General features: G+C 49.5%; 1 protein-coding gene across 1 annotated transcript; it reads left to right on the top strand.

The window, feature by feature from the left end:
* Positions 1-300: 300 nt before the first annotated feature.
* On the top strand, positions 301-2,417 carry SRXN1 (sulfiredoxin 1). The gene is made up of 2 exons (XM_028732050.2): positions 301-872; positions 1,807-2,417. Exons 1-2 carry the CDS (start codon positions 627-629, stop codon positions 2,008-2,010), a joined length of 450 nt encoding a protein of 149 aa, XP_028587883.2. The 5' UTR covers positions 301-626; the 3' UTR covers positions 2,011-2,417.
* The last annotated feature ends 7,897 nt before the right edge of the window (positions 2,418-10,314 follow it).

Here is a 10,314-nt window from a genome sequence, read left to right as displayed (position 1 = left end):
GTGAAGTCTGTAACCTGAAGCGTCTGTAACCTGAAGCGTATGTAACCCGAGGTACCACTGTATTATTGTTATTATTACAGTCCCTCTTCCCAAAAGGATCAGCAGCTGGAAGTTTCGGCAGCCGAAAGCGACCTGCCTGTCCCTCCCGGGGAACAAGTGCCGGGCTCTCCCCGAACCTCCGTACGGAGGAATTCCCCCGGCCCTTCCTCCCACCCAAGACGAGGGGAAACCGGTTCGGGGTCTGATCCCCGGTTCAGATCGAGCCACGGCTGCTGCTGCAGCGCCCCGCTTCCTCCTTCGCCGACTTTTCTGCTGCCTCATTGTGACTCAGCCAAAAAACTTATGACCCAGCCCAGGAAAAGCGCTTTGCCCACGTGCGCGTGTGATTCATCCGGACGGGACGCTTCCATTGGGGACTGCAGGGGGGAACGGGTGTCGGGATCCTGCGGGGATCCCTTGCTCTCTTGCAAGCCCGGCATCGGGGATCGGGTTCACAAGGCGTCCTGAAACCCAGGCAAGTGGGGGGGCGGGTGTCTGTGCCTCCTCTGCCTCCTCTTCCTCTCTCTCGTCCACCCCCGCGGCCCAGCGGTGGTGCGATCCGGTGCAAGCCAGATGGACGGCGTTTTATGAGCCCCGGGATGTGGGGAGTGAGATCGGGAGCTTGGAGAGAGCTGCTCGGGCTGGATCTGGGAAGGCGGAGGCGCATCGGGGGCGAAAACGTCGCCAGGATGGCAAGCGAAGGCGGCGGAGGGCGCAGCATCCATTCGGACAACATCGCCGCGGTCCACGAGGTGCCCATGAAGGTGATCATCAGACCCATCCCTCCTGTCTTGGAGGAAGGGAAGGTGGAGAGCCTCATGAGGACCATCCAGGTACGGCATCAGGCAAAAAACAGAGAGAGAGAGAGAGAGAGAGAGAGAGAGAGAGACTCAGAAGAAATTCAAAGATTATCTACAGAAATACTGTAAAATTAATGAAAGTTAGAACGATGTTGGAATGAAGTTAAGTGGTTCTAGCAGCAATGTTATAAAGGTGTATGTAAAAATGGATTGCTAATAGATGTGAATTTAAAGTTATAATATATTAAGATAAAGGATTAAGATAAAAACAAAGAGGGAAAGGATTTGCTGAATTAACTAACTGAACTGGAATGCAAAAAAGGGAGGTGTGAGGAGGTCAGGGAAACAAGTAAATGAAAGACAAGATATGGAAAAACTGATTTGTTTTTAATTGTTATTTTATTTATCTGCTTTTTGTATTTTCTTTTTCTTATCTTTTTCGTATTATTGTATTTTTGTTTGAAACTTTAATAAATATCATTAAAAAAAAGAGAGAGACTCAGGGGTCAACCTGATCTTCGCATGTGTCGCAGTGCCGGATTTACTACAGTGGTACCTCGGGTTACTCCTACCCACCTAGCAGTTCGAAAGCACGTCCAAGTGCAAGTGGATAAATAGGTACCGCTCCGGCGGGAAGGTAAACGGCGTTTCCGTGTGCTGCTCTGGTTCGCCAGAAGTGGCTTAGTCATACTGGCCACATGACCCGGAAGCTGTACGCCGGCTCCCTCGGCCAGTAAAGCAAGATGAGCGCCGCAACCCCAGAGTCGTCTGTGACTGGACCTAATGGTCAGGGGTCCCTTTACCTTTTTACGTCGGGTTACAGATGCTTCAGGTGACAGACTCCGCTAACCCAGAAATTGTACCTCAGGTTAACACCCACCTTGCTCCGCCCCTGAAGACAGCTTCCTTTTTTAAATTATTTACCTTCTTTACGAATCACCCTTTACTCCATCTCTCACCCTCCTAGGAAGAAGCTGACCGCGTGCCCCCGATAGATGTCCTCTGGATCAAGGGCCGAGAAGGGGGCGACTACTTCTACTCCTTTGGAGGGTGCCACCGTTACGCAGCCTACAAGCGGCTGGGCAAAGAGACCATTCCGGCTAAAATAATCCGCTCCACCATCAGCGACTTGCGCACTTACCTGGGTTCCTCCCTGCCTGATTTGCGGTAGGGATGCTCTTGGGACCAAGCGGTCCTCGGGAGGGGAGAGTTGATCTTGTGTTCGAATCCTGCCTGTGGGTTTCCCACGGGCCTCGGGTTGGCCCCTGCAAGAACAGGATGCTGGACTAGACGGGCCATTGGCCTCATCCTGCCACACTCTTCTTATGTTCCTCAAGGAGATGAGCTTTGCTCTCAGGATGGCAGGCTTCCGATAAGGAGACTGTTGAATCGCAACAGAAACAGAGACTGTTTTTTACCTCAGGTAATTTCTCCTGCTGGCTTTAGTCATCTGGCTTTTGTAAATTTTTTTAAAAAAACGTTTTTTATATCTTAAAACACTTTTTATGGACTTTTCACAATAGGCTTCGGAAAGATTGAAAAGAAGCCTATAAATGAATAAAGGAAAATGTATCAGAAGTTGTTGGGTTTTTTAATTGTTTAATTCTGTTTAAAAAGTTGCCGTCTTGAGGGTCTCTTGACTGAGAGACGGGATCGAGATGCGTAACTTAATGTGAAAAGATTTTGCCCATCCTGTCAGGCCTTGTTGCTCCCATTCGGAGTTTAGCAGGGAAGGAAGGGGGTGGTATAACCATGGAGGCTTTTATCATTTATTTTTATTACATTTATATTTCACCCTTCCTCCGAGGAGCCAAAGCTTATCCGCATGGTTTCACTACTCCTCTCCATTTTTGTGCTTTTACAACAGGCATCCCCAGTCTTGGCCCTCCAGCTGTTTTGGGACTACAATTCCCATCATCCCTGACCACTGGTCCTGTTAGCTAGGGGTGATGGGAGTTGTAGTCCCAAAATATCTGGAGGGCCAAGTTTGGTGTGCCTGCTTTTACAACAACCCTGTGAGGTAGGTTAGGCTGAGAGGCAGTGACTGGCCCAAGGTCACCCAGTGAGCTTTGAACCCTAGTTTGCCAGGACACTCTAACCACTACACAACACTGCTTCCCTGCCTATAGGTTTACCTGCTGGCAACCTGCTGAAAACCACATGGACTAGGCAGGCAGAGGAGCAGAGTTCAGGCACCGGCGGACCCTCCCAGAGTGTTTGGGCCATGGCAACTTCCAGCAACTTCCAGGTGTTGCTTCCACACCTGGCTTCATTTCTCTGCCCTGTCTTGGCTTACTGGCTAAATCAATTCCTGTTCCCGGGACTGGCCTATTCTGCAATCTTGCTAGCCCCGATTTAGAAACGGCTGGAAGCGAAATAACGCTTTCACAAATCAAAGCTGTGTATTTCGCATTTGTGATAACTTGACTGTTTCCGAGCACAATTCAAAGTGTTGGTGCTGACCTTTAAAGCCCTAAACGGCCTCGGTCCAGTATACCTGAAGGAGCGTCTCCACCCCCATCGTTCTGCCCGGACACTGAGGTCCAGCGCCGAGGGCCTTCTGGCGGTTCCCTCACTGCTAGAAGCCAAGTTACAGGGAACCAGGCAGAGGGCCTTCTCAGTGGTGGCACCTGCCCTGTGGAACGCCCTCCCACCAGATGTCAAAGAGAAAAACAACTACCAGACTTTTAGAAGACATCTGAAGGCAGCCCTATTTAGGGAAGCTCTTAATTTTTAATAGGTTATTGCATTTTAATATTCCGTTGGAAGCTGCCCAGAGTAGCTGGGGAAACCCAGCCAGATGGGCGAGGTATAAATAATAAATTATTATTATTATTATTATTATTATTATTATTATTATTATTATTGTGTGTGGCAGCATCCATCCTTTGAAACTCCCTGTTTATTGACATCAGGCAGTTGCCTTCACTGTGCTCTTTTTGGCACCTGCAAAAAACAAGATTGTTTATCATAGATGTTTAGAAAGCTGATGTACGTTTTCATCTCTCTTTTGTCCATTTTAACAATTTGAAAGTCTTAAATTCTTACTACCGTAATTTTTGGTATTGATAATTTTATCATCTTTTTTGCAAACTTCTTTGAGGGTCTTTTTTTTTTACAATCAAGCAGTGTATAAATTCTCTGAAATAATACATTTAAAGTATACATCCCCAAAGAATCCTGGGAATTGTAGCTTACCCTGCACTGTCCAGCACCCTTAAACTACAATTCCCAGCATTATTTTGGGTGGGAGAGAAATGTGCTTAAATGCGCATGGACAGCCTGACCCTTAAAATTGCATTGCTTTTTGGTGTTTATGTACATGCTTTTATCTCCAGCGGTAAAATGTTTCCCTGTTTCCTGATCAATGTATGAATTAATATGAGCAGTCTGTATGGAATGGCCTTTGCTGTATATGAGAGTCTTTGATGTGGAAGAAGTGCCTGCCTTAACAAGAGCGCCAGCAGATGGCGCCACTATCCTGAAATTATGGGATTGCTCTCCGAATTCTGTCTTGATCTCAGCAACACATTTGGACAGTTTGCATTGAAAAGGGGGAAATCAACTTGCTCTCTCGCATTAAGATTGGAAACATCATCGCCTCTGTTCCGATGCAACAGGAAGCCAGGGAGGGAATGTCCTCCGTACGAAACTGCCTTGTTTCGAATCTTAAAGTGTCAACACCTGGTGCTGCCCCAATACAGCTGCTTCCGTCGCTGGGCTCCATTAAAAGCGGCTTCTCAGTGGAAACCAGGAAGTGACCTCCCCAAACAACAGAATTACTTTTTTTCTTATCCCTCTGGCTGCGATCTCCTGGGTGATGTGGGCACTGTTAGGCCAGTGGCGTAGCGTGGGGGGTGCAGGGGGGGCCGGCCGCACCGGGTGCAACATCTGGGGTTAGGGCAAATCCATGGGTTAGGGGGCGCAAATCCACAGGTTAGGGGGCGCAAATCCACGGGTTAGGGGGCGCAAATTACTTGCCTTGCCCCGGGTGCTGACAACCCGCGCTACACCACTGTGTTAGGCAGTTGAATGTTCATGCATACGTCATCTGTTTCCCTCCTGCCACGCGGCCCCAGGAGCTGGCAACCCATGCTAGGCCACTGTGTGCAGGCACCAATATTTTACGAGCCAGGGGAGAACTCTTGGAAAAAAGTGAGCTTTCGCCCGAAACACTGGTTGCCATTGCAGGAAACCAAACACAGGCCTTTCCAGAGCCCTAGAACAGGGGTCAGCAAAGAAATTTAGCGGCGGGACAGTCCACTGTCCCTCAGACCTTGTGGCGGGCCGCAGAGTGAGGTCGTCTGCTCCGCTCTCTGGCCCGCAGGAGCACCAGAGCAGCAGCGGCAGAGGGAAGATGAGCCACGCGAAAGGGCTGGCTCTGGAGAGGGGCTGCTTAAAATGGTACGATACGATAATATTTATTGTCATTGTCCCATACAGAACAACAAAATTGAAAAAAATCTACATTAGACATTCAAAAACCAACAAGCCTGCTATCCCAACTATCCCAGCCTGGTTAGCCCCTAAAAACTCTGATACCCCATAATTGAATACAATACACTCACATAGAGACTACCTTACACTGCGTTAAAAACCAAATTCGCATTTGGATAGAAACTGTTTCTCAGGCAGCCAGTCCTAGTCTTTATAACCCTGTACCTTCTTCCAGAAGGCAGAAGCTGAAAGAGATCATTTTCGGGGTGCGCACTATCCTGCGCTACCTCTGCAGCTTTCTTATGGCACCTGGAAGCGTAGATTTGATCCAAGGTGGGAAGAGGGCACCCAGTTATTCTCTCCGCAGTGTTTACAACCTTGGACAGCATTGTTTTCCCCCTGACCCTGCAGCTCCCAAACCACACACAGAGACCATAAGTTAATACACTCTCCACAGTACAATGGTAAAATGCCATCAACAGGTCCTTTGAGAGATTGTTTTTCCAGCCCAATCATAGAATAGTACAATGGTGCTCAGGCAGCTCAGCCCAGCCCCCTTCCTCCTCTAGGCAGGGCAGGGAGAAGCCAGGAGGAGGGAGCGAGGGAGGGAAGAGGAGCCGCCGCGGTGTGTTTGGGGGAGAGGGCAGGAATGGAATGGCGCTGGGGGGAGATGGCACAGCCCAAACTAACAGAATCCCCACGCCGATCCATGGACAGTCCGCGGGCTGGATGCTGAAGGCAATTGGGCCTGATCTGGCCCGCGGCCCTTATTTGCCAACCCCTGCCCTAGATGCAGCAGGCCTTTCCTTGCATTATTATGAATGAGTGAATGAATGAGTGAATGAATGAATGAATGAAATACAAAATAGAACCATTGGAGGAAGCGAAGGAATCCTTTTGCAATGAATGAATGCAACGCAAGAGATGCAGGATCCTGCTAGGCAGGAGCCACGTGCTTCAGGAGAGAAAGCCATTTCCTCAGGAGGTCACCGCGGGGCGGAAGAGAAGGAGGTGAGACTGGATGGCTCCTTCCCTTGAGCAGGAGAGACCGCTGGCTTCCCCGCGCAGCATCAAAGCATCCCTCCGGCCCGCAGGAAACGTTGCGAGGGCTCGTGGAGGCAAAGACCCTGGGCATCGGCTCCCCTGGAGGATTATAAATTTTGCCCGAAGAATTGTGGCGTGCCAAAAAGTTTCCTCTTGCAAAGACGTGCGGAGGGGAAGGGGGGTTGTGAAAGGAACCACTTGTGAAGGAGTTGTCTCGACAGAGAGCCCTGTCTCTGTATTACTGGTCACACCCACCCCTGCAGCGAAAACAGGGGGACACTGTCGTCAGCAAGGGGGAAACGGCAGCTTCCAGAGCCTTAGAGACAAACGTTTGAGCTCTTATTAGCTGGAACTGGTTTGGGCATCTGTCCAGCAGAAAAGGAGGAGGATGTTGGGGGGTTCTTTTTGGGTGTGCGGACGGAGCGTTTCTGCCCCCGCTCTCCAGCTGGAAAGCTTCCCAAAGTGTGTCATTGATGAAACAATCTCAATGCCTTATGACATGAAAGGGGAAAGGGTTGGGGAAGGAAGAGGGGCAAAGCAAACTCAATCTGGTAAGTGAAATAATCCCAGGGGAAGGCAACGAGGAGACAAGTTTCCCTGGGGTCAGACGTGCACTGGTGCCAGGTCGAAAAGTGCATTTATGCACCTCCTCAGCCTCACAGTGGGACGCCGGTGGCACTGTGGGTTAAACCACAGAGCCTAGGACTTGCCGATCAGAAGGTCGGCGGTTTGAATCCCCGCGATGGGGTGAGCTCCCATTGCTCGGTCCCAGCTCCTGCCAACCTAGCAGTTCGAAAGCACCTCAAAGTGCAAGTAGATCAATAGGTACCACTCCGGCGGGAAGGTAAATGGCGTTTCCGTGTGCTGCTCTGGTTCGCCAGATGCAGCTTAGTCCCCCTGGCCACATGACCTGGAAGCTGTCTGCGGACAAACGCCGGCTCCCTCGGCCAGTAAAGCAAGATGAGTGCTGCAACCCCAGAGTCGTCCGTGACTGGACCTAACAGTCAGGGGTCCCTTTATCTTTACCTTCAGCCTCACAGTGGTTTAACATTCAATCCCTCTTCCCAGGGAACTCTGGGAGGGGGAAAGGGGGTCCCCTAAGAGCTCTCAGCACCCATAACAAACTACAGCTCCCATAATCCTTTGGGGGAAGCCACGACTCTGCAAAGTGGTATTACTACTACTACTAATAATAATACCCTATTCTCCCCGGCCAGAGCCGGGCTCAGGGTGGCTAACACCAGTAAAATTACAATAAAAACATAATGGGGGGGGGACAATTTAAAATACAGATCAAAATGCAATTTAAAATGCAAGCTCATTTTAAAAGTAGCCCATGGATCAAAACCGTAAGGGGCGGGAAAACATAAGGATCAGACGGAGTCCAAACCAAAGGCCAGGTGGAACAGCTCTGTCTTACAGGCCCTGCAGAAAGATGTCAAATCCCGCAGGGCCCTGGTCTCTTGTGACAGAGTGTTCCACCAAGTCGGGGCCAGTGCTGAAAAGGCCCTGGCCCTAGCTGAGACCAGTCTAACCACCTTGTGACTTGGGACCTCCAAAGTGTTTTCATTTGTGGACCTTAAGGTCCTCCGCGGGGCATAATAGGGCTTTGAATCTATGGTGTGAAATGTACCCAGAGCCCTTTCTTTCCCTGAGTCAAATGGCATGGCATTGCAGTCCGGCAAGCAGCTCTGGGTGTCCACAGGGAGCGAAGGGACGGCATTATTTATCTCTGTTTGCTCTGTTGATGTTGCCTCTGCCCACCTGTCTCCCTTCCCTGCCTGACCTGCAACTGGACTCCTCTCGCAAGCCAGGCTGACAAACGGCCTCAGCTGCCTCCAATCCATTTGTTCCAGGAGAGGAACAAAGGCGCTTTGTGGGATCCGCTCTCTTTTCTTAATCTTGCGTGGCTCACCGGCATCCCTGGGTCCGGAACTCAGAGAGACTTCCTCCAAAGACAGCCGTGTAATGCCTTCCAGGTTTTCTCCGCTGAGTCCTCAGATGGGCTGGACCAACAATCTGTGATTCAGCCCTTAGCCAAGCAGAGGGGAGAGCACAGCTTCTCTGGCAGGTGTGGAAAAATGGAGGTGAACTGGTCTCTCTCTCTCTCTCTCTCTCTCTCCAACAGGAATGTCAGGAGTACAGAAGACAAAACCTTTCTGCACCCCTTCCTTGCCCAGGCAGTGGAGTCTAGGGGCACGTTCTGCAGCCCTGGCATGCTGATTTTTACGCTACAATATCTTTATTGTCATTGTCCCATACAGAACAATGAAATTGAAAAATCTACATAAGACATTCAAAACCCCCTAAAAACTCTGAAACCCAATTTTAAAATACAATGTACTCCTTAAAGGTAAAGGGACCCCTGACCATTAGGTCCAGTCGTGGCCGACTCTGGGGTTGCGGCGCTCATCTCGCTTTATTGGCCGAGGGAGCCGGCGTACAGCTTCCGGGTCATGTGACCAGCATGACTAAGCCGCTTCTGGCGAACCAGAGCAGCGCACAGAAATGCCGTTTACCTTCCCGCCGGAGCGGTACCTATTTATCTACTTGCACTGGTGTGCTTTCAAACTGCTAGGTCGGCAGGAGCAGGGACCGAGCAATGGGAGCTCACCCCGTCCTGGGGATTCAAACCACCGACCTTCTGATCAGCAAGTCCTAGGCTCTGTGGTTTAACCCACAGCGCCACCCGCGTCCCAATATACTCCTATAGAGACTCCTTATACTGCATTTAAAACCAGAATCACATTTGGATAGAAACTGTTTCTGAGGTAGCTAGTCCTAGTCTTAATAACCCTGTACCTTCTTCCAGAAGGCAGAAGTTGAAAAAGATCATTTCCGGGATGCGCACTATCCTGCGCTATCTCTGCAGATTTCTTATGGCACCTGGAAGCATAGATTTGATCCAAGGTGGGAAGAGTGCACCCAATTATTCTCTCCACAGTCTTTGCAACCCTGGACAGCATTATTTTTACCCTGATCATGCAGCTCCCAAACCACACACTCAGACCATAAGTTAATACACTCTCCACAGTACAATGGTAAAATGCCATCAAGAGGTCCTTTGAGAGATTGTTTTTCCGGAGGATTCTCAGAAAATATAACCTCTGCTGTGCTCTCTTCACCAGGTCTTTGCTGTTTTCTCCCCAGGTTAGGTCATCTCTCAACTCCATTCCCAGAAATCGAAACACCGAGACCTGTTCCACGCACTTTTCACACTAGCTTGAGAATTATGCTTTGATTTCCCTTTGAGGAGAGGTTGCCATGTTTGGGAGTTTTTTATTTTAGAGGAAAGCTGAGTAAGAGCCACCGTAATCAAATTTGCAAAATTATATACCAGGTGAAACTCAAAAAATTTGAATATCGTGGAAAAGATTCATTTATTTCAGTAATTCAACTTAAAAGGTGAAACTAACATATGAGATAGACTCATGACCTGCAAAGCGAGATATGCTTCTACTTCTCAGAGGTCCAGTATTGCTCTATTTGCAATCCTTGTTTTGCTGATTTCATTTAATATTCTAATTTTCTGAGATTGTTAATTTGGGGTTTTCATCAGCTGTACACCATGATCATCACAATTATAACAAATCAAGGCTTGACATATCTCGCTTTGCATGTCATGAGTCTGAACAGGGCTGCCTTCAGATGTCTTCTAAATGCCAGGTAGTTGTTTATCTCTTTGACATCTGGTGGATGGGCTTTCCACAGGGCGGGCGCCACTACCGAGAAGGCCCTCTGCCTGGTTCCCTGTAGCTTTGCTTCCCGCAATGAGGGAACCGCCAGAAGGCCCTCAGCGCTGGACCTCAGCGTCTGGGCAGAACAATGGGGATGGAGACGCTCCTTCAGGTATAGTGGACCGAGGCCGTTTAGGGCTTTAAAGATCATTGCGTGCTCTGACCGCAGCTCCCATCCATGCTTGGCTGGGAGAGGCTGTTCTAGCAGATGCTGTCTTACGGGCTTTCGATATTCATTTGGCTGCAAATGGCTCTGA

Source organism: Podarcis muralis, chromosome 5 (genome assembly GCF_964188315.1).
Source record: "Podarcis muralis chromosome 5, rPodMur119.hap1.1, whole genome shotgun sequence".
Classification (NCBI taxonomy): Eukaryota; Metazoa; Chordata; class Lepidosauria; order Squamata; family Lacertidae; genus Podarcis; species Podarcis muralis.
This window is presented reverse-complemented; position numbering and strand designations above follow the sequence as displayed.

What these genes read in the sequence shown, in the direction of transcription:
- SRXN1 (XM_028732050.2), top strand. Translation starts at nt 627, where the DNA reads ATGAGCCCCGGGATGTGGGGAGTGAGATCGGGAGCTTGGAGAGAGCTG. An exon ending in GCCTCATGAGGACCATCCAG is followed by an intron (nt 873 to 1,806) that starts GTACGGCATCAG and finishes TCACCCTCCTAG; the next exon opens with GAAGAAGCTGACCGCGTGCC.